We start from the raw sequence: 25,323 nt of genomic DNA, 5'->3' as shown, positions 1-25,323 counted from the left end.
GGAGGACATTTTCTTTCGAATGTGTGAGCAAGCCACCCTCGCAAATGACTAGAGCAATGAACCAAAATGAAAGTACTCACATGTAGACCAAAGAGCTTGTAGCTTGATCCTTGATTGATTTGACACTAGACAAGTACAGCTCTTATATAAGAGCACACACACACATATGAACACCTATGCATATGGGATAACTCCCAATATGACACGTGGCATCCATAGGACACACTAGACTAAAACTCACACTAGAACACACTGGAACACACCAAATTGATTCAACTTGGCTTCATATTCTAACACACCCTGTCCTAGGGTTTCCCTTTTATTGTACTTTGTACTTTCATTCTTCATAGTTGATGTGACAGCTTTCAGCTCCTTGCCTTCAGCTTTGTGTTTGCTTCACGCTCACCGCACGTTCAGTGTGGTATCAGAGCAGGCTTTGCCATCTTCCTCCAGCTCATTCCAGCCATCCCGAGCTTTCCCACAACTCATTGGAGGCTGATTCCTTGCTGGTCGAACTGTTTTCCTGCTGGGCACCTACACGTGTGAGCTTCTAAGGCACTTCCGAATCTTTTCATCGCCTACCCTTCTACAAGCTGGGTGACTGTTGTAGAGCTGCTACCCAGCACTTCCTTGTGTTGTACTAGCAGTTTGAAGTCCTCTTCTGGTGTTCCCTTGCTGTCTACACAGGCACTTACCTTCCTACAGCCTAGGCGACTAGGTTTTGAGGGTGTTCTACTGTTTTTACAGTCTCCAACAGCAGGTCGACTGTATTTAAGCTCATTTCAGCAAGTACTCAAGCTGTTCCAGGTGTTTGGCTGCCAAGGGAGAGCCCAAAGATGAGCTGGCAGTGAAAATAAGCACTCAGCTTGTATGAAATCCACTGTAGAACTGTCCCGAGCTGTGGAAAATGCTATAGAGAGCTTCAATGGAAATCTATTGATCACCTAAACGGTCTAAAAAAGAGCGTGCTAGATTGGAAAACACACTTGAACATTGCTCTGCAATCCGCTGAAGGGCTGTCTTACTTGCACTCAGCAGCATACCCTCCTATCTACCATTGCGACGTGAAGTCAAGCAACATACTTCTCGACAAGACGATGAACGCAAGGGTAGCTATCTCGCCTTCCAGAGTCGGATCTCACTCACATCTCTACCTGTGCTCAGGATACGTTGGGCTACCTCGATCCAGAGTACAATCGCAATTATCAACTGACAGATAAGAGCGATGTCTAAGTCAATGACCTCATGGAACAACTTGCAAATATCGATGAAGTGGTGCAAAATTCTCAGCTTGTTAACACCACATTGAATGGGCTGCTAGACACATATCAAGGGTTTGCTACAACCCTTAGATTAATGGCCATGGGTAATCTAGACCACTATTCTTTTGATCAGCTGGTCACATTGCTTTTGCAGGAAGAGCCGAGCCGTGCTAATAGAAATGCATCTATAGCTGATCATGCATTTGCCTCACAGCAGAAAGGAAAAGGCAAGGCACCCAAGTCCATGGGTAAGCCTAAAAACAATAATGGCAGTACTTTAGATGCCTCCAAAAATTCAGATAAGCAAAAGAAGAAAAGATGCAACTACTGCAGAAAGCCAGGGCATGATATTTCAAATACAGGAAGTGCTTCAGAGAAGAAAAAGGCAGGATTGACAGTCAATGCTTCACATGCGCCAGCAGATGCTTCACATGCTCATGCTGTCCAGGATGAGTGGGGATGGGCTGTCCATTACACTTTCGATCCCTCAAAAGTTGATGCATTCTTTTCTGCAAATGATGCTCAGTCTTGGTACTTTGATAGTGGAGCACATCACATCTTGCAAACAATTGTTTCATTCTTTGGCTGATGCACCAAAAAGGGGGACTGTCACTTGTGCAAATAATGCTTCCTATTCACAGCTTGCTGAAACACATCTATGGCATGAGAGAATGGGCCACTTAAATTATAGAGCTCTTGCCAAATTGCACTCTCAAGGTATGGCAAAAGATGTACCACAGATCCATACACTTTCTAATCATATATGTGAAGCCTATCTTTTGGATAAAATGCATCGATTTCCATTCCACAAGGATGGTTCCAAGTACTTAGAAAGGAAATTGCATCTCGTACAAAAAGATGTGTGTGGACAACTGCCATTGGTGGGTACAAATATTTCATGACCGTGATTGATGACTTTACTAGATATTGTTGGGTATATGCATTAAAAGCAAAATCTGATGTGTTTCCAAGCTTCCAAAGGTGGCTGAATATGGTTGAGAATGAATCAGGACATAAGTTGGTCACCCTCAACACAGATAGGGGGGGTGAGTATATGTAAAAGGAGCTTGATGCATTCTTGTCTTCACGGGTCATTGTCCATTCATGCACTACTCCTTATACTCCTCAACAAAATCTAGTGGCAGAAAGAAAAAACAGGACCACTGTCAAAATGGCTAGATGCATGCTCAAAGGAAAGTCTTTGCCCAACAAAATTTGGCTTGATGCAGTTATGTGTGCCAATTATGTGCTGAATAGATCACTCACAAGGGCATTGAAGACCATCGCTCCTTATGAGGCATGGAAAGGCAGGAAGCCTTCACTTTCACATATGCGTGTTTTTGGTTCACTTGCCTATGTACATGTCCATCTCAGTTAGAAGACAAGGCAATCAAATGCATATTTATTGGTTACAGCCAAGAGAGCAGAGGGTATTGGTTGTATCAACCAAATACTGGGAAGGTTATTGTTAGTAGAGATGCGATCTTTGCTGAACATTCAACTTCTCCTCTTGTGGACTGCAAAGCAAAGCCAAATATTGATGTATATGATGCCTTCAACTCTTTGTTACCTCTTTTCTCATCAGCAGGAGATTTTGAACAGCAACATGAGCCACCTTCAAGCCTCAAACGAGCAATGATCAGCCATAAACACATGTTGATTTGCAAGATCCTCTTCCAGCCCCAAATGATCCCAATATTCATGATGCAGTGATTGAAGAAAGAGCTGTAAATAGACAGCAAAAATCAGCCCCAAAATGGCTCCTTGACACATTGAGGGACAACAAACAAGTTCAGCCTCTTGCTGCTCGCATAAGGTTAGCCAATCGTCGGATGCATGGTCACTTTCTTGAGGCAGCACTACTTGCTACGGCATGCAATGAAGAGCCCTTCTGCCACAAGGATGCATTTGATAGCAAGGAGTGGATGGATGCTATGAGAGCAGAGCTGAATTCAATTCATAAGATTGGCACTTGCAGTTATGTGATCTACCTCTTGGCATAAAGGCCATTGGAACCAGGTGGATTTACAAGTTAAAAAGGAAATCTGATGGTAGCATAGATCGCTTCAAAGCCCGTCTTGTTGCAAAGGGTTATGCACAGCAACATGGCATTGATTTTGAGGAGACCTTTGCTCCCACATCTAGGATTACTACTATCAGGTGTGTCATTGCCATAGCAGCCCACAGGCATTGGCAGGTGCATCAGTTGGATATTAAAACTGCCTTTCTTCATGGGGATTTGCAGGAAGAAGCGCATGTCACCCAACCTCCAGGTTTTGAGGTTGTTGGTTCTGAGAACAAGGTTTGCCGGCTTAGGAAGGCCCTCTATGGATTAAAGCAGGCACCTTGGGCATGGTATGATAAAATTCATGCACACTTACTATGCATTGGTTTTCAGAATAGTCCTATAGAGTCTACTCTCTATGTCCATGGGAGTGGATCTGATTTTTTAGTGCTTATTTTGACATGCTTATCGCTGGACTATATACTCAGCATATTGCAGCTTTCAAGGCTGATTTATAGCAAGCATTTGAGATGTCAAACATGGGTCAGCTGCACTATTATTTGGGCATTCAGTTTGTTCATGTTGAGGGGGGTATTATGATGACACAGGCCAAATACATTGGACAGCTTCTTGAGAGGCTCCAATTTGAGGATTGCAAGCCAGTTTCTACTCCATTGGAGCCTGGCTTTCGATTCTCCTCTGATGATGGCAGTTCTCCTTGTGATGCTACCCGCTATCATGCTTGATTTATTTGTGCCACAATAGACCTGACTTATAGTATGTTGTATAACAGCTGAGCAGGTTCATGCACATGCCCAGTTCACAGCATTGGCAATCAGTGAAGAGTCTTCAGATATCTGAGAGGCACTCAAGATTTAGCTATTTTCTATGATGATCAGGGTTCACTTGTAATGCATGCTTACATGGATATTGATTGGGCAGGTTGTTCTGACACTAGAGTGTCACACACCGGCAACTGTTTTTTGCTTGGTAACTCATGCATTTCTTGGCTCAGCAAAAAGCAACCTACAGTTGCCACTTCCAGCTGTGAGGCTGAGTACAGGGCAGCCTTCACTGCTATAGTTGAGTGTATCTGGCTTCAACAATTACTTGCAAATCTTGATATTTGTCAGACATCCTCTACTACTCCTTACACTGATAGCCAGAGTGCTTTGGCTATTGCATGTAATCAAGTCTTTCATGCGCGTACCAAGCAATTGAGGTTCACTATCACTATGTTTGAGAGCGCTTGTCAACGGGAGACATAGAGTTGTCCTACATTCCCACTGAGGACAACTTAGCAGATCTTTTCACAAAGGCTCTATCCTTCTAGTAGTGGAGGAAAAAGGACAAGTTCATTATTAAATATCCCTTCCCCTTCCATTCTTTTCTTTTAGTAATACAAGAGAGAAAATGACTTGCTGTAATTTCAGAAAAGGGGTTTATTTTACAGCAAAAGTCAAGTGTTGTAGAGTTGGTGGTACTTATTCGACTCCTGCTTCGCTTGTGTCGAAAAAACACTTCAAATGACCTCTTCTTCCTTCTCTTTTGGGCTCTTCTTCTTGTATTTCTGCTGTAAACCAGTGCACTTTGTTTGGGCTACTTGTTTTGAGTGGATTGGAGCTCTAGATACCATTATAGGGGGTACTTGGTTGGTGGATCACCCCCTTAAAATCTTGTTCTGATCCAACTTTCCGTTGTGGGGAGAACAGGGGGGGGGGGGTTCTCTTTTCCTCACGGTTTAAGAGTTTGAAGGGTCTATTCGCACGAGGGGATCACCCTATTAGGACACCCCGGACCAAAGACCAGAATTTCCAAATAAAGCCCTTACCTCAGGGACTCCAGAATTCAGAGTTTGCGGGGTTCAGAAAAAACTCTTGATTCCATAGATTCGGGGTTTGGAGACGGCCTCTTAGCAAGCCCTTCGGACCTCGAAACTTGTGCGGCACCCATGCCAAAGCCTTGATCGACGTACTGACGTGACTGCCCTGCACATCGTTGTCCGCCCTTGCCCATGCAAACCTCTTACACGCATGCGCCTCTTCTTGCCACGTCTTCGCCTCTTCCCGTGCGGACTCTTCCCGCACGTTCTTTCTTGTACGGCTCCCTCCCACGCAGTGTTCTTCTACGCTGACGCTTACTGTCGGTACGTCTACCCCGCACACTCTCGCCCTCTATCCCGCACGCTCTCTTGCTGTCCCAGTCGTGGATAGTCGTTGTTCTGATATCAAATGTGAAGATACGTACTCCTCGAGAATGCGAATGTGTGCAATGCATGCAGAATTTGAATGCCAAGTGGCCCTCCAATGGGGGAAGAGCACCCTTGTGAGAGTACTTGTTTCTCTTTTCGACCTACATGCAAGGTGGGAGAGAGATGGTGGATGAATGCAAGGTGAATAGAGAGAATGCTACGTGATTCACTATGAAAGGTAATGCCCTTTCATTAATGTCCCTTGAGATCACTCAAGTTCCATCTTCCCATTTACACCTACCCTTAACCTACGACCCATGCATCTACCATTCAATGCACCTTAATACACCCTTCCCTTTCTATTGCCCCTAGGACCTAGACACATGTTGCACATCATTATTAATAAAATAAGTATCACATGTCCAAATTTGATACCATCTGAAGCAATGACTCTAGTTCGACTAGTTCTATCTACTGAGATGATCCACCGCCATAACAAATCGGTCAGTGTCCATCATAAATACAAATACATGTTACACCATTGGCGTATAATATATAATAATGTTTTAATGTCTACTAATCACGGATTAGTGATTTCTCTTGTCATGACACTCATGTTGTGCATAATGCGTGACAACGCATCGGCAACCATATTCCTCTTTCTTCTTCGGCACCAAATTTTCATATTAAACTCCTGCATGAGCTCTGCCCACCTAGCTTTGTGGCCACTCAAGTCAGGCTATTTACAAAAATACTTCACAGTATCGTGGTTCACATCCAAGTAAAATTATGAACCATATAAGTAATGCCTCCATGCTTTCAAAGCATGAATAATAGCATACAACCTTTCTCCTTTCAAAGGCTATTGGCCTTTTCTCTTGGAGAAGAATCACTCTTATTGCAATGCCACTTGGATCTGTTTCTATCGAAAACGATTTCTGGGAATCAACACCGGACGTGAGGCTACTACCTTCTTATAGCTTTAAAACTCTCTTGTTGAATTTGTTCCTGGATAAATGGTATTTTATCTGAGGTCAGCTCAGTCAAAGGTGATACTATCTACACTATCTTGGAAAATCGTTTGATACGTCTTCGATAAAATTGGACAAATCAGAAGAATGATTGCAACGCAGTCCACACTAATATCGCAGACACCTTCTTCGGATCCATTTCCACCCCATCAGGAGTAATAATGAACCCAAATACTCAAGTTTAACTGTGCACATCACTGCTTTCTTTCTATTCACAAATAGAGTGGCTTTTCTCAAAGTATTGAACACTTTCCTTAAGTGTTCACGATGCTCAGGAATACTTTTACGGTAAACAAGAATATTGTCAATAAATTGTACCACGAACTTCCCAATATACGAGCATAGTAAGTCATTCGTAAGCATGGTGAACGTAGCCGAAGCCCAAGTGGCATTACCTAAAAGTCGTAATGTCCAAACTTGCTTCTGAAAACGGTTTTATGCACATCCTCCACTTTAATTTGGATTTGATGGTAGCCACTTGTATGATATATCTTGCTGAAAATTATTGCTCCATGTAATGCATTTAGCAAATCATCAATCCGAGCCATCGGATACCTGTTCTTAATAGTGATATTGTTTAATCTTTTATAATCTACACAAAGACGAAAGGTATCATCTTTTTTCTTCGTTGATATCATTGGCGAAGCAAAAGGTGGGAAATGGTTCTGAATTTGCGTCAACTTGAAGTATTCTTCTAGTTGCCTTCGCATCTTAACTTCTTTCGCAAAGATTAACCTATAGAGAGGCCTATTTACAAGTTTTGCCCGTGGGATAAGTTCAATGTTGTATTGAACATTTCGCTTGGGGGTAATCCATAAGGCAACTCATCCCTAAAGCCATCAGAGAACTCCTTTGCAGTCTAATTAGCTGACTTGGCCATTTTCCCATCTTGGGTAGCATCAGTGCTAGTTGACGGGTCACCAATCGACTCTGCTGATGCTATACAAAGAAAGAAAAACTCTTTCGAAGTTTTTCGAACTTCCATCATGGAGACTAATGGTCCTTGAAGCACATTCTTTTCACCTCGTAGAATGTATTGCACATCATTCACCTTGAAGTGATAAATGTGCTTCTTCGAATCGATGGCCAAATTCTTCTTAGAATTCCATGCCTTTTCCACTAGCTATATTTGCATGAGCAAGCCTAGTCAATTCAAAGTCTAGCTTCTTCACATAGTTTTGAATCCACTCTAACTATTTAACCCGTTGGTCTCATACTTCAATTGAATTTTCATTTGCCACTTTGATTGTATACGCGTGGTTAGACTAGTTTTAGTCTTTCCACGAGATTGGAGTTAATTATATTGTGTATTAACACAAAGTCAAACATTACAATGACATCATGATTGGCTACTTGCCCTTTTTTTTAAAAATAAAGAGTGATATATTCTATTCAAAACAAATCAAGGGGTCAAATGAAAAAACAAGGAGCAGTCCCATGATTGGCTACTTGCCCTTTCATTTTAATAAACTCCGTATCACTAAAGACTATATATTCCATTGTTGATGTGGACTTAGATAGAATGTTATCAGGTGCACTATTCAATAACGTAGCAACAGATACACACAATAGCACAGGGATTGACATCGAGAAGATTCTGCTAGTAGAATTTGCATTTGGTTGGCTCTGGGACTTCCCTCATTTCTACATCGCATTTGAGACTACCATCTCAGCCATTCGACGTCCCTTGTTCTGTGGCATTCGACATTCCTTGTTCCACATGATTAGGTTGAAGGCATCCAAAGCATAAGCCTTCTCTCCTCCCTTTCTCTTTTTGTTCCGGGATTAAAGAGGAGTTCCAAGCCTAGGCTTCCATTAAAGCTACTTTGCGCTTCACTACAATGGTGGCACTTGGTTTTGAAGAACCCCTAGGCAGCTTTGCTTGCTTGGCTTGGCCACTAGGCTATGGGGCATCAGACTCTCTAACCCACCTCTTTTGAAGCCCCCTCTCTTTTGGGGTACTCATATTGAGCTCTTGCTTGCACAAACCCACTTGGCTTGCCTGTGGCATCTTTTATGGTTCAAGGCTATAGCTATTGCTTTATCTAGCGTGTTCACATACTTAGCTTAAACTTCCATTTGATTCTATCATTAAGTCCAAAAATGTGATCTTTGCTCCAACTGAGGAAAATGTGATCCTTGGTCCGACTGAGGAAGAGGCTCAGATATCTTCGTATCACATTTCCTAAACTTATCGGTATATATTCAGCTACTAACGAATTCTTCCCACGAAGGTACTTATACTATTTCCAAGCTCAAGATGCTTCATTAGGAGGGAGGAAATGTTTTCTAATATTACTAAATGTTGATAGAGGCGAGGCCAGGATGCCTCAAGTCTCTGCGGACAGACGGGTCACTGTTACATCCTATGGATATGCTCTACTGAACATGGGTAGGATACATGATCTTATCATCGATAATGGCTTGGATCGTTGGCCCTCCGCATGCAGGTTCACTTGGGGGGTGGCGTAGCTGACTATCTCATGGGATCTCTTGCCTTCACTTCACATATTACTGACTTCTATGTCTCACCACCACCCCCCGGAGCAGACCACCCCTACCTGTTTTTTAGTATATCCACCCCATTGCCTACGTCACATACCATAAACACACACTACCTACTAGGATGTACACTTTGATCACAAATTAAAACTCGAATACTCCGCACTTCTCTCCGATTTACTAAGCGATATTGACCGCATACCGCTCTTAGAGGATTGAGTTGCCTTGATCACATGCTCTCTCCATGTCATGAGGCCGCCCTACATAACTTTTTAGGCACCCCCACCACTTGATCCATGCGAGCTTAGTACCCTGCAATAGCTAGCATGATGACGAGTGTAAGGCTTTGCGCTGACAACTCCAACTCAAAACTAAGCATCACCTTTCGAGTGAGATAGAGACCATACGCAAGTACCACTGTCTGGTCCATTGGAAGAAGCATGCTTTCGTCCACCGAAGCTAGGAGGAGTTCGTAAACATTTTGTTTAGTAATAGACTTCTGGTGGATGTTCCTTGAGCGACCACAGACACCAAAACTTTGCACCCCTAAGCACAGATGTTGTATAATGTTCCTAACCAGCCAGCACCTGATCTCTCACATATACCACGCCCCACCTAATGCACGCTCTTCATAGCCAGTGGTGTCAAATGTGTAGCTCTAAAGGTCCATAATGGCCATCATGAGGGCCTATGCATTGAGTTCCTTGCATATAAAATCAGTGAGCTGGCCTCGATCTTGGCAAAGCTTTTCAATGAGGCACTTTGCATGGGTTTCCCACACACTTGGACTCTTAACACCATCACTCCCATTCACAATGCAAAAGATCCCATGAGCCCAAAAAACTACAGAACCATAATGATTGGACATGTCATGTCCAAGATCTATGCATCATTACTTGATGCGGAAGTTAGCCTAGCTGCAGAGCTTCAGAGTTTAAGAGCCGTCAGATAGGCAGGCTTCCGGATAGATCATGGGACCTTGGATCACATACTTAACTCTCAGGGGGGCGATCGAGGAGGCCATGGCACGGAGACGGAAGGTTTATTGTTGCTTTATGGATTTTCGCAAGGTGTTTGATACGGTGTTGGGGGCCCGACTCATTAGACGTCTACAAGAGTTGGGATACGATCAAGAGATCACATGGGAATTTATGAGAGTCTCAGGCCTGGACCGGCGGATAGGTGCAAGGTGGAGAGAGGAGATCATGGATCAAACAAGGTTGTCCATAATCGCCAACCTTGTTGGGCCTCTACATAGATGAGCTTGAGACTTTTATTGCAGTCAAACTCACGTAAAGATGCCTGTTCATGTATTTTAGTTCACAAGTTATTTTCTTTGTAAAAGCCCCAATTTCTCTGATGGGCCTAGAATGCCACAGGAGTAAATAGGCCCTTCCATCTTGTCATTAACAATCACTAAGTGAATTTGTTCTTTTAAACACATTATCAGTAAATTGCCAAGCAATTCAAGATGCTGAATAATGTGTCTTGGTTGGTACGAAATTGGTTTAATTTGTAAGGCTGTTGACCATCACATAAATGCTGTCCCATCCCCTTGATGAAATCCATGGGAATATCTTCTGATCCATTTAGAACAGATAATGACTTCAACAAGCTAGCCAGGAGCTTAGAAACAAACCCTGAGACATACTCAACCACATATTTTCAAAGACTTTTTCAATAAAAACTTTGCTTTACTCTATTATAGGTCTTTATGGCTCTTGTATGTCCATACATTAGAGACTAAAGCATTTCCTTCAACACAAACGATTTATATTGTGAGTGTGGAACCAAGTAAATCCTGTTTTGAGACCTTAATAAACCTTTATGCAATGTGAATTTACCTTCAGCCATGTTCTTACAGGGCCACCATGAGGTAAGCATGAGAAGAACAATGAGATTTACTGAAATCTCTTACTTTCTGTGAGTTAGCTCTAGAAATGACATCAAAATGCAACCGATGTGTTGTGCATAGAATATTAAGTGCGTTTGTACTGTTATATTGGAGAACCTTATGCAGATCAACCTTGATATTATTAATGGATGGCTTATTGGACAAAATATCCATAAATACAATGAGCATGAAGCGTTCTACACAATTCTATAAGAAGTATTTGAAAGCTTGTTGAGGACACATGCACAAAGTCACGAGTGTTAGGCAAAGATATAGGCATCTGGCATCCTTTTTTGTTTTCCGAAAAAACAGTGCTAATTATATTACTTCGAGAGCAAGATACAAAAAGGTCAGCTTGTAGCTGACGGGCTGCGTTCACAAATCGGACACAGCCCTAAAAGGTAACAAAAAAGTAAATCTCTCTCTCACGGAGGGATAAAGCGAGTGTGATTGAACAGCCATCGGGGTGGTGAGTAGCGCCAGCGAAGGCCCTGCGAAGTCTGCTCGAAGAAGAGGCCCTGCGTGTCCCAAGCCCGGAGGAAGCGTCTCCGCTTCTCCCGACCGGCCCGGGAATCTCCCTGAAGCTGGTCCCACTGGCCTTTGAGGGTATGAATAATCTCGCTCCAAATATCAGTCATGATCTGGGCAGTCGATAAGGAGGTGCCACCAAGGATCTGCGCGCAACGCGAGGTCCAAATGTGCCATCCTGCGATGCTGCTAATAATCTCCTAGACTGGCTGCCTCTCCTGAACTCCTGTATCAGCCTCTGCTAGGTGCTGTGGGATACCCTCGAGCAGGCATCTGGTATCCTTCTATGTGTGAGCTTCTTGTTCTTGCTTCTGAGATTTACTCATCCTTATCTGTATCTCCACATGCTTGTGTTTAAAAAAAAAACATTGATCAATAAGTTATGCGGAGAGGAATTTGTCTTTGAGTTTTAGTACTGAGTTATAACTTAAAGGTTTTATGCTTTGATGTACAGAATCCTTGTTTGATTGTTAACCCAAAATCTTATCATCCACAAATATGTAGTACATAGACTTAGACATACAAAGATACCTATGTATGCATGCATGTGGTTCATATATGTACATCAGGGTTTGAAACGTTTAGGAATTAAAAAATTTAGTGCTCACTCTGATTCTGCTGAAACCTTGATAAGGATGCGATACAGAAGAAGAAGTTTGACAGGATAGAAGGAGAGTCATTATCTGTGTGAAGATAATATAGCATAGAAATCCAATACATGCTTTTTTCAAGGATAACTGTATACATACAGCTATCCTTCCATATGCCTTGTAGTTGATCTATATGGCTAAAGAGTCTCCAAAATTCAGTAAATTTGGACCAAAAAATTTATGGAGCCAAAGAAAGGGGTTTAGCTTAGTTAACTCAAGAATCTCGAGAGAGCATTGTCTGGCAGTACTTTTAAGGCAAAAAGAGAGTTCCAGCAAAACTGAAGAAAAAGAAAAAACTGGAATACTTTGGGCAGATACTTGGATAATAGAACTCAAATAGCCCTCAATCGCTTCCGATTACTCTTGCTGATTGAGTTCACCCTTATTGACATCCCCCAGAAAGAGAAGAAAAGTATCAACATTTCAGCAGAGTGTACTCTAAACTTTTTCGTATGCGTAACGTTTCAAGCCCTGATAGACATGTCATCATGCATGCACACACACACACATATAAACCACATGTACGCATAGATAGGTATGTTTGTTTTCCTAGGTCTATGAACCTACATATCTGCGCATGGTAAGGTTTGTGGGTTGTATTGGTAAGATCTTTAATGATATCTTTGATTGCTTATTTTGCTTGTTGTTTGCTGAATCATTCAACTTATATTATGCAGGAGCTTCAGGATACTACTCTGTTATAAAGCTAACCTTATGCTGTTGATTCTTTGTTGAACATAGAGTGTTTTCTTCTTGGATTAAATATCACAGATTGCAGCAAAAGCTACATACTCTAACAAATAAATGAAGTAGACCACAAAACATATGGATATTACAAAAGGATAAAGCATATATACTTGAATTGTAGAAATTTGAACTTTAGAACAACAAAAATCTGAATTTGTATGATTGGATATATTCTAGTCTTACAAAGGTATATATATAGATATGTAAAGCTAGATATTCATATATGCATCCACCCAGATAGCTAGACAAGTATTTGGCTTCTGCATAGTTCATGCTGGCATTTAGCCAAGCCTTTGTTGATCATTTCCATTGAGTGTCCCTTTGAAGGTGTATGCTTTTTCTGTACCTTTTCAGGTCGAGAGTGTTTCCAGGACTATTTGACAATGGGATATTCATGAAGTTTGAGTTCCTATAGATGCTTTGAGACATGGTCATTGTATTTATGGGGTAAAGACAGACTTAGTCCACACTGTTTGGAGTAGAGATTATTGGCCTTTCTCAGTCTTCATGGTAGCATTCCCTGTCAATCTGCCATTATGATTTTCTTTTTATATGAGGAGATAGGGTATTTAGTGGCATTATTACCATCGCTCATATTAAAGATTAGGTCCTAGCAGAGTCTGTTATTAGGTTTTCTTGTTGATGAGTTTTCATCCTATACAATGTCTTGTGAGAGAGAGTAGTTTACAGTGCAAAATGCATGTTTCTCTTAGGTATCCTAATGCTATCATGACCTTCAGGTGAGGAAGGCTGCCGCCGATATTGTGCAAGGACTAACGGGTACTGAGGCAGGCATAAAAGGACTTGCAAGCAGAGCCAATTCACTTTCTGGTCCTCTTTTGCGTCTACTTTCTTCTGAACAGGTGATATAATCCTCACATAATTGACAAGAGTAGGGATAAATTCTACTTGAGGATAATTTTTATATTGTAACTGCTTCTATACGAGCCTTTCTTGCGGTGTTTATAAACCTAGTAGCGGCTGACTTGTCAATAGAGGGAGTGAAAGTGTGGGAAAATGAGGGAGAGCGATTGAAGATGAGAGTAAAGGTGAAAGAGGAGGGGTGTTGAGAGCAAGAATAGAGAGGCATGCATCTCAATGGAATATGAATATGCCATTTAATGGGGTAGTGCACCCTTTTAGCAGCCCCCATCACAGTGTATTTATTTTTAAATGAAGTGAAGTCCAAGTGTACCACCTTACATTAGCACAAACTCCCTTCAGCACTGCTATTTCTAATCTCTCCAAATCTAGTGCAAGTTCAGCCAAATCTTGTTCCCCTTTAGGACAACCATCCTCGCAAGTGATTGACTGTTACATCGGGAGCTGATGTATTTGGAAAGGGTGCAGCCTACCTTTATGAATGGTGAGCTGAATGTCGGCCCTACAAATGGTAAGTGTACTCTTCCATGGTGCTCTCTAGCTGCCATGATGAAGCCCACCACTTGATGAGCTATTTGGACCCTATTTCTAAAATCTGAATCTGCTTTGGCACACTTACACATTGTACCCATCCCTCGTCAAAAGGAGATGGATGGCATCTCATGCTAGCTTCCCAACTCTCTTGAGTACTGTGTATTGTGCTTGAAGAATCAGCTCTAAAAGCATTCCTCCCATGCTCCCATTTTGACCGAACAGTTTGTAGGCCATCAAGTTATGTACAATATCTTTCCAGATTCCGACCATTGTGTGAGCTAGGTGGACTTGGGGTGCCATTCATAGCCTCTGTGCATCTGGATATCCTTCCATAAACAGGTTCGATGCTCTCAAACCACTTCTTCCTTGGAGTCTTTTGTCTCGAAAGCACTGTTGTTCCAGTACCATGTGTTGAGTCCTTTGTCTTGAACAGAAAAAGAGGCATCACAATCATGTGCAGACATGCTGTCCTCTCAGAAGAAGAAGCACATAAGCGGGCATTTTCAGCATGCTCATGGGATTCCCCCATGCAGACCATGTAGAGACTTTTTGCACTACTGCATATAATCTTTATCCTGATGCAGGTCTTTCACAAAATGAGCTGCAATTGAGAACGTGTGTTTTTAGGTCTAGTTGCAACAAACTTATTGCTAGTATTGCTTTTTTCTCTCGTCATTTGCAATCCTTTTCGACATTTTGCAATGTAGTAGCCAAATTGTTTGCAGTGATTGCTTCTAACTTTCTTAACCTTGATTTATTCCCATCTTTAATTTCTAGATGCATCAATTCCACTCGTCTTTTGTTGTTGTATTTCCAAAATTCGACTTTGCCTCAGACTGCAAAAGCTTGCTCTCCCTGACTAGAGTTCATGAGAAAAATTGAGACTTTTTCCTATGAGCTCATCAAAAGTGCATGGAGTTCCTCTTAGGGAAATAATGAGCTGTAACAAACAATCCATCTGAGGGCTCAAAGTGCCAAGGCTGTTTAGAAACTTCTGTTTTCAATACTTTCATCAAAGTTTGCAAGCTCATCCCTCAGGTATGCAATTTTAGATATATGATCCAGTCAATCTATCCCAAGCTCTTTTGCAAGTGTGCATGACTACACTAGGGGTTACTCGGAAATGTACCCTGCACATTAAAATCCTAATTCTTGATCCTCAGAGGGACTTCACAATTGCAATTGGTTCTTTAAAGAAGGCCCAAAATAATTCGGATTCAAGGAGAGAATTACTCCAGGTATGTGGCTACATTTAGACTGAGCAACACACGGTGACTTCATGGAGATCTTGACCAGGTCTCTTTATAATCATTATTTTGGAACTCCTTTTCTTCCACCCAAGACGAGGGACCAGTAGAGCCCTAACATATACAACTAGGGTTTCACAACTTTTAGAATTCCAGAAGAGAGGAAGACACGAGAGGGTATAGCTTGTCCCGATCTTTCAAATTTAATCATTTGATTTGTGCTTGTTTCACAGAAACAAATGTATTAAAGTTTCAACATGGAGTGCAATCAAGTAATGATAATTTGAGGGCATAGGGAGGAGGCGAGACAGGCCAAAGATTGTAGGAGTACTTATTGGTTTGTAAGTTCCTAAAAGCTTTCAGTCATACATGACCTTAAAACTCACGAGAATGCTCCTATGGGGAAATGTTTATTGCACCCATGACCACCAACTCTGCAGGAAGAATGCTTGCTAACTATTGAGAAAGGATTTCCTGCTGTCATGTACTTACTTTTTCCAAGCGAAGGAAGGATAATGATACCATTATGAATTTTTACTTTGTTTTTGAATGGTTCATAGTTTATGGCTTCTTAAAAGACAACATCAACTGATCTCTAGTCTTTGTAATGTGCCATAATACATAATGTCAAGCCTTTGTGGGATTCATTGAAGTCTATCTACTGTAGATGCTGCACTCTTTTGATCAATCTGTTGCCTCATATTTTGTTTCTCAAATTTCAAGCTATCGTATAAACAAGCTATCATGAAGAAAGCTCAGTGGTATCTCATTGGCATGGAATTAATGCAAGTGGTGCTGACTCTTTGAGGAGGCAGTTGAGGGCATTTTTTGTTTCAGATTGATCATTGAAGCAGATGTAGCTACCGGATGTATAGCAGATGGAACATGCCCGATTTTATGTGTTCTCTCTCTTTTTGGCCCTGCAAGGGGCCTATGGACTGGGTTTAGTTTTTTTAGATGTTGGATTATCCTTGAGACAAGTCATGCTGACTTAATTATGAGTTGTTTATGTGGGTGGTTAGGGGTAAGTGTAGTTTAGGTGGGTGGTTAGTGTTAAGTGTTAGTAGAGAAGGTTAGGGTTAGTGTACCCTCCTCCCTCCTCCCTTGAGCTGATTACTGATTTTTAAGGGGCATTAAAGGTCGCCGACTTTTGTGAGGCCTAAAATATCCCTTTTTGTAGTGGTGTCTCTTTAGGCTCCTTTCTGAGCTGTTTATGACCACCTTCCTTATGAATTACTTCCCTCTGATTTCATGCGACAAGCATAGTATCCAGGCTCTTATGCAAGACCGCATCAGGAAGCAGCCATGGAACTCTTAGGAGGTTTTGCCATTAAAAAAAAAAAGTAAGTAGCTGATGTAGATGTCACAACAGGCATCCACAAGCAAGGAAGCATTAGGATTGTTTGCCAATTCCCTCAGCTGTAGATTCCTTCTATAGCTTCTCGTTCGGAGAGGCCGTGATGGAGTCACTTAATCGTTGCTTCAATATCTCTCCCTCTCCTGCTCACTGTTTGCTCTCTCCCTCTCCTGCTCCTCTGCCTCTGCTGCTGCTCCGCCCCTGCTCATCCGCCTCTGCTGCCCCCCCGCCTGCTCCAGCTCCTCCCTCTGCTGCTGCAGCTCCTCCTCCCCGCCTGCTCGCTGCTCCTCCCCACCTCTGCTCGCTGCTCCTCCCCTGCTTCTGCCTGCTCTGCTCCTCCCTGCCTGCTCGCTGCTCCCCCCCCGCTTCTGCCCGCTTTGCCCCGCCCCGCCTGCTGGCTCCGCCTCTGCGCTCTGCTGCCCGCCCCGCCTGCTGCTGCTGCCCGCCCCGCCTGCTGCTGCTGCTGCCCACCTGCAGCTCCCGCTGCCTGCTCCACCAGCCCGATGGCTGTTCCACCCTCCTAGCTCCCCGCAGCTCCTCCTCTAGCCGGCTGCTCTGCCCTCCCGCTGCCTCCTCTGCCCGTGCAGCGCCACCCTCCCGCTTGGCCTTCCCCGCGTAGCCTCGCCACTCTCAGCCTCCTCCGCCTACCCTCAGCTAGCCTCACCACCCCTCAGCCCTCCCTGCCTACCCTCAGCCTACCTCCACCTAGCCTCGCCACCCCTCAGCCCCCCCTGCCCTATCCTATCCTATCACCACTCCTTCCTCCTCCATTCCCCTCCACATTCACCCATTCTCCTCTGCCCCAACCTACAGCCCCGCCTTCTGCCCCCCCCCTCCATTGAGCTCTCCTGCTTCCTGCCTTTTTCATCCCCCTGGGGGTACCTCTCGTCATGGGGGGGGCTCATGCTCCCGCTCCCAATGCCGCTCCTGCACTAAGACCTGCACCGAACACGGGTTAGTCAAACGAAATGGGGAAAGGTGGCAAAGATACGGATAAAGCAGCCAAGAAAGATGACAACAAAGCCAAGAAACAAATAGAGTTGAAACTTGAGGATGTGAACACATGCTACAACCGCAGTGGACTCGGAGTTGACAGAGAAGCAAAGGCGGGGTCCACCTCTGCCTCAGCTTCAGTCTCAGCTTCAACTTCAGTTTCAGCTTCAGTCACAGCTTCGGTCTCAACTACAGTGCCAGCCTCAGCTTCAGCCTCAGCGTCAGCTCCAGTTCCAATTTCAGCTCCAGTTTGAGCCCACTTCCGTCCACAGCCTCTATAGTTACAGCTATTGGCTCTGATATACCCCTACCCATGACATCAATTGCTCCACCCTCCCCTAGGATAGAGGGGTTGTCATTGACACCATCTCTTCCATCTCTCCCTTCTTCTCCCGCTACAGTTCTCCCGCTACAGATATCTCTCTTCAGGACCTCCATTTTCTACACCCCTCCTTTACTCACCTTCTTACCCTCTTACCCCCTCATCCTTGTACCCCCTCTCCCCTTCACCCTCCACAGCGGAAGCAGTCCTGGCAGATAATCTGCGCTTGAGAGATTTAGTTATGCAGTGCATGGAGACTTGCAGACTTCAGGGCGCTGCGATCCAGTCTCTCACAGCACAGATACACACACTGACTGATCAGCTATCGACAGTTGAGAGTCATAGATCTGATCAGGACTCCCACATTCGCCAGCTTCATACCAGAGATATTGATCGGGACATCCAGTTACGGACACATGCTGAGCGCATAGTGCAGCTGGAGGCACGCATTCAGGAGCATGTTGTGGCATGCGATGATCGCCTCTAGTAGCTGCATGTAGCTCCTCCAGCTAGTGCAGCAGTTGAGGAGAGGTTGGCCACACTGCAGACAGAGGTACAGAAGACCTCAGAGTGGGTGGACGTTGTGCGTAGAGCCCCACTGGCCCAGCAGACCACAGTCTCTGAGACTATTGCCGAGAGTCAGAGGCGAGTTCAGAAGGCCCTCAACATCCGCATCCGCGGAGTTGAGCGATCAGATCAGCCATGGATCAGGCGACAGATTTCATATCTGGGACACTCGGAGTTCAGGATCATGGCATAGTAGCTGCATATCGAGTGGGCCGGGATCCAGCACGGCACCAGCCACTTATCATCAGATTCAGAGATGCTGAGGCCCGTCTCGCAGTATTACGAAGGAGATCCAGATTGAGGGACCATCCACAGATTCACATGGATGAGGACCTTACAGCTCTTCAGTGGGAGGAGCATAGACGTCTCATTGCACAGAGGGATGTTGCCCGTCGTGAGGGCAAGTGGGCCGTGATCAGAGAGGGCAAACTTTTGATAGGAGCTATGCGATCTAGACCAGCTGGAGCCCACAGTTGACGACACGAGGCCTATGGGACACGTAGTCTGCCAGATAGCTTGAGTTTCGCAGTTTGGAACTGTAATGGTTCCCTCACAGCTCAGCCTGGCAACTTACGAGAGGCCTTTTTTGATCAGGACATCGTCTTCTTTACAGAGACCCATGAGAGCCCAGAGAGAGGCTTGCCGCAGGTGACAGGGTATGCCTGGGAGTCTGTCTTTCGACAGCAGACTAGACGATCAGGAGGAGTCAGAGGATCTGGCGGTGTGGCAGTTCTTTATAGAGAGCATCTCAGATCGATACTCACAGTCATGAGGAGAGACCATCGGGCCAGATATCTTTGGGTACGGATCAGGAGACCCGCCCTGAGAGACTTGTTTATTGCAGTATGCTACTTCCCCCCGAGACAGTCTCGTTATGCCTCAGATGGACCAGGACAGTCACCTTTTGAGGATTTGTCAGCCGATGTATTGGAGTACTCACGCCGCGGAGAGGTCATCCTTTTAGGAGACTTCAACGCGAGGACATCAGACAGACAGGCAGAGATTTTGGACTTTGCTGAGGATCCAGTCTTAGTTCCAGCTGCCCCAGATGAGAGTTTTCCACGCTTATCTTCAGATAGAGGGGTAGAGGTGACAGATCAGGGACATCGCCTATTGGAGCTTCTCTCATCGCACGGCATGGTCATTTATAATGGACTTCGACAGTGGCCGCATTCATCCACAGCCACATGTCTTCCCTTCGCGGGTGGTGGTAACGAGTGTCATTGATTACGTCTTGGGTCCCCCGACTTTAATCCCTTTTGTACATAACCTCACAGTTGACCCTTTTATGCCTTCAGCCGATCATGCACGTCTGCACTTTATTCTTACCCAGATTCCTCATGCCCCCCCTTCTAGACATCATGAGCGTCAGCCATACTATGAGGTTCATTTTAACCACCAGTTTGATGATATTTATAGCCAGCACCTGAGTGGTCTTCTCCGTCCGCACCTTCTCGATGCCCTACCCTCCACACAGGATCGGTGGGACCTTGTACATACCTCCATCATCTCGGCAGCCCACAAGTCCTTCCCCGTCACTTGCCACACATCCAGTCCTCCACCAGTCGGTCTTGTGCCTTGTAATGGATGGTATGATGAGGAGTGTAAAGAACTCCGCAGGAAGCTTCGCCTTGAGACACAGGAGAAGTCTCCCCTCCTCATTGAGACCAAGAAGAGTTACAAGCGTTTGGTGCGACGCAAAAAGTGCCAATTTCTAGCCCGGAATGAGGAGGAGCTGAGAAGTTTACTTTTCAGTTGTGATTCCAAGGAATTCTGGAAGAAATTCCTTCGCTTGAAATCTCAAACTCCTCTTACAGACCCGCAGGTTTGGCTTGCCTATACTTCCACTTTATATGATATTCCAGACCAGCCACAGATCGACTTATCCCATGTGCCTAGACCCACCTCCTCTGCCTTATTCTCATCCAATAGTGTCCGAGCAGCAGCTCATCGTTTGAAGATTGGGAGAGCTAAGGACCATGATGGATTGCAAGCGGAGTATGTAATCCATGGGATTGATGCCTTAGCTACAGTCCTCTCCCGTCTTTTTAACGAGTCCATTTGTACAGGTCTTCCACCTAGTTGGCTAGAAAATACTATAGTACCCATACACAAGTCGGGGGATCCTTTGGAGGCATCGAACTACAAGACCATTATGACTGGCCATGTCATGGCCAAGATTTATGCGACCATTCTAGAAGGACATATAAATGACCATGCCGAGGCGACAGGCATGAGAGCTAGAGGGCAGGCAGGATTTCGTGCAGAGCACTCGACTCTAGATCATATCTTCACACTCAGGGCTTTGATTGAGGAGGCGAAGTCACGTAAGCAACGGCTCTATTGTTGCTTCGTGGACTTCAGAAAGGCATTTGACACTGTGCCGCGTTTCAGACTCTTCCAGCGACTTCGTGACTTGGGATTCAATGGGGAGATTCAATGGGCGATCATGGCCTTGTATGAGAGAGTCACAGGTAGAGTCAGGACACGGGCGGGGCTGTCGAGGAAAGTACGCAGTACGATAGGGGTGAAGCAGGGGTGTCCTTTGTCTCCGACACTCTTCGGTCTCTATATCGATGAGTTAGAGATGTACATATAGACGATGGGTGGTACAGGTTCTTTACTGGCAGGATCCACGATACCGATTCTCCTCTATGCAGATGACGTGGTTCTTATTTCTTCCTCCCAGCAGGGTTTACAGGCACATCTCCATGCACTCCACAGCTTTTGTCAGGACAGAGGGTTGTCTGTAAATCTTGGGAAGACCAAAGTCATGGTCTTCAACACGTCATACCAGGTTTATAGGAGAGGCGAGTTCTCTTTCACATTTGATGGGCAGGAGGTGGAGCTAGTCAGGGAGTATACATATTTGGGTGCCACATTTAGAGGTCCAGTCTTCACCATGACGCATGCAGCACGAGATAGGATCAGTAGAGGGCATGCCGCCTTGGCTCTTCTCGAGAGGCAGTGTGCACAGTCACATTTTCAGCATCCCGACACGAAGTCCTTACTTTTCGATACGCTGGTGAGACCTGCAGTCATGTATGCTAGCCCCTTTTGGGCAGGAGATCTCAGTGTTGCAGATTGGAGACGAGTAGAGAGGTTACAGATCATCATGTTCTCCAGATTGATCAGAGCGAAGCCCACGGTACCGCATCAGATTACGTTCGCAGAGTTCGGAGCTACACCCCTAGCGCTAGATGCAGCATTTCAGTCAGTTACATACTTGCATAGGATCAGGGCGCTCGGAGACTCAGCAGCAGGCAGAGCACGATTACCGTGGCTAGCACTGACATCCTCGCAGATGTTAGCGGAGAGAGGTCATACTTTTTGTTGGTACCACACACTCTCCACATGGCTCACCTCGCTGGGCTTGGATATGGATAGGCTGCCACCATTTCGATACAGCATAGATGCCCCTGGCCTCCCTCTCACTCGACATGAGCTCAGCCAGGTTATCAGGGCAGATTTGTTGCAGCTACACACGTTTCGCACTTGGGTTCATCCCACGGAGCTTCCTACGAAGATGGCCACATATCGTGACCATTTTCTCAGGATTTCAGAGGATGGCTTCATCATATCCCCAGGATATATCGGCGTTCATATGTCGCACTCACTCAGGATTGCCTTGGGCCAGCTCAGGGTATCTTCCCACAGATTAGACGTTGAGGCCGGCAGGATGCGTCGTACAGCTACCGGACATAGACCCAGGCGAGAGACTAGGATATGCCCTTGTTGCACTATGGGGGAGGTGGAGACTGAGGAGCACTTTGTTTGCAGATGCCCTTTATATTATGAGATCCGTGGCAGATTTCACTGTTTATTTGGGCACGGATTTGGACCTCTCTCTCGGATTATGGAGTATGAGGATCAGTATTGCTTAGCGTTGTTCATCAGGGAGATCACCAGATACAGAGAGAGATTCCTCAGAGAGCACCGTCGCATCCCTGCCAGAGACCTGGTTATTCATGAGGAGCAGGACGAGGCGCAGGACCATGAGCACAGAGATAGCCCATCTTGCCAGAGAGCACCGATGGTTCCACCCCGAGGATGTACATATGACATGATCCGGCAGCACCGCAGGATGATCTTACACAGAGGCCGTACCCGTCGCTTTATTTCTAGACGACGGAGGATGATGGCAGATTTTCGGAGGAGATTGCTCCATGGAGACTTGGCACCGCCAGCAGCCCATTTGACACTTGCCCAGATCTTCACACTCATGGCAGGAGGCATGGTCGATGGCCATGACTTCCATCATTTCTTTGGATCACAGACCCCTTAGGGAAGACGATGTTCCTCATATTTCATATTTTACATTTTGTATCTAGGCATTTTTGGTACTCTATTTCATTTCATTTTGTATCCAGGATTTTTGTAGCCATTTTTGGCATCTTAGCGGTATTACGATGAGGCCACCTAGTTGGCGCATCGTTGATGATGTATTTTCCTTTCGGATGATTTTGTGTCCCATAGGCCATGTATGGCCTTCCGTGGACCTTTAATAAAATTTCTTTCTTTCTTTCTTTCTTTCTCCGAATATGACACCTACTTTGGAGGGGTCATACATTGTTCCGCATTACTCGACCTTTTTCTCCCCTCTGCCTCTCAGTTAGCCCACGTTCCCACACCTTGCTGGGATCGCCTCCTCCAAGCCACTATAATCTCCATACCGCACCCATCTCACCCAGTCATCACCCAGCCTCCAGTTTCATCCTCACACTTTCATGCCACAATCCTTTCAGTTTCCACTAGAGCACGGACGAGCTGCCCCATCAGAGGCTTGGGAGAACTTGCTGATGGAGGTTCATAGCATCCGAGAGCGCAAGAGAGAGCTGTCACGCTTCGCACAGGAGCAGACATGCTTCACCCAGGAGCAGCAGGCGCGTCTCATACAAAAGCAGTCTCAGGCTATCCGAGACCAGGCTGATCTTATTCAGGGGATCAGACAGGAGATCTCGCAGCTTCGACAGGAGGTCACTGCTATACGTACAGTCCCAGGGAGCACCCCAGTTGTGGAGGCACATATTGCGAGTATGCAATCTGCCATTGAGGAGACGTCTAGATGGGTCAATGTAGCCAAACGGGAACTTGCAAGGGTGACCGTTTCGGCTACCCTCTTGGAGCAGCAACAGAGAGCCAGCAAGGCTCTCAACATCAGAGTACGTGGAATCGCACGCACTGAGGCTACACTGATGGCAGATGCGACGGCCTTCGTGGCCACTATCCTAGGGGTGACTGAGTACAGGATTGAGAGCATCGCGGGTAGGGAGGGACCCCAACCGAGAGCAGCCCCTTATCATACGGTTCCATGACGCCCGGGCAGACTTTCGGCTTTACGTCGTAGGTTAGCCTTATGAGACCAGCCAACGATCTGACCTCACTCCACTACAGGTTGAGGAGAGGCGCTTTCTGTTGCAGCAGCGGGATCAGGCCCGCAAGGAGGGGAAGTGGGCAGTAGTACGAGATGGACGACTCCTTACAGGCCCTGTCGGACACCCACCTCTCCTCCCGCATAGGGAGGTGGGTCTATGAGACTCAGACATCCGAGACCCTATCCTGTACCATCTGGAACTGTAATGGTACCTTATGGTCAGAACCAGAGAACTTCTCAGAATCCTATACAGGTCACGACATAGTCTTTTATACAGAGACACATCAGAGTCCACAGTGCCCACTATCAGTAGTCAGCGGGTATACATGGGAGTTTGCCTACAGAGATGAGACGAGGGATACAGGAGGGGTTCGAGGGTCAAGAGGAGTCGCAGTCCTTTACAGATCCACACTTTTGGGGGCCATCTCAATGGAGCATAGAGATACACATTCTAGGTTTCTCTAGATCCGGATTCGGCACATGGACAGCCGGGATCTGTTTATTGCAGCTTGCTACTTTCCCCCCGAGACCTCTCACTTTGCCAGAGATATTCGAGGGGAGGATGAGACATCCCCATTTGCTGCTCTTTATTGTTGACTTCTCTAGCCACGGAGAAGTCCTCCTAGTTGGGGACTTCAACGTGAGGATAGGTGCTCGTCAGGCATCACTCCGCGACTTTAGGAATGATTCCACTCTATTGCCAGACATTGACCTCGAGGAGGCATGTATGCTATGAGTTTTGGCTGACAGACGAGGACCCTTCACATCTTATGGGCAGGCCCTATTAGACCTCGGCAGGATGCATGATCTCATTATTTATAATGATCTTGATAGATGGCCCGCATCAGGTGGCTTCACGTGCTTTCCACATGGGGGAGGCTTCAGTGTTGTGGACTACATCGTGGGATCCCCTACCTTCACATCTCGCATCATTGACTTTACTATAGCACCTCTGCCTCCAAGGGCTGATCATACCTATCTTTTCTTTAGCATTTCTACCTCCCGCTGCACAACACTTTCTACCCCGTTGAGTTCTTTCTCCACCTACCATGATATACGCTTTGATCGCGATCACTCACCTACTTACTCTGGCCGTCTGTACATACTTTTCGCATACATTGACTTTATACCCCTATTAGAGGATCGTGCTGCATTAGTCACCCACTCACTACACAAGGCTAATCTTCATGCCTTCCCCCACACCACCTGCTCCACCCGCCCACCACCACTTGGGACC

The 25,323-nt window shown here is 45.4% G+C and overlaps 1 protein-coding gene across 3 annotated transcripts in view; it reads left to right on the top strand.

Annotated features, from left to right (window-relative positions):
* Positions 1-25,323, top strand: part of LOC147902986 (ARM repeat superfamily protein) — a 92,686-nt gene that overhangs the window by 9,559 nt on the left and 57,804 nt on the right. For 2 of the 3 annotated variants that reach the window (XM_087374091.1, XM_087374089.1), the window contains exon 2: positions 13,551-13,673. The exons of the other annotated variant lie outside the window; for it this stretch is intronic. In XM_087374091.1, the coding sequence (XP_087230217.1) occupies positions 13,551-13,673 (123 nt within the window). The remainder of the gene's footprint in view (positions 1-13,550; positions 13,674-25,323) is intronic. 3 annotated transcript variants of the gene reach the window in all.

The sequence above is a fragment of the Dipteris shenzhenensis genome, chromosome 4 (assembly GCF_047967505.1).
Source record: "Dipteris shenzhenensis isolate YYH24624 ecotype China chromosome 4, Dip_SZ_1.0, whole genome shotgun sequence".
In the NCBI taxonomy this organism is placed as follows: Eukaryota; Viridiplantae; Streptophyta; class Polypodiopsida; order Gleicheniales; family Dipteridaceae; genus Dipteris; species Dipteris shenzhenensis.
The sequence above is the reverse complement of the archived record's forward strand: the minus strand, read 5'-3'. Positions and strand labels throughout refer to the sequence as shown.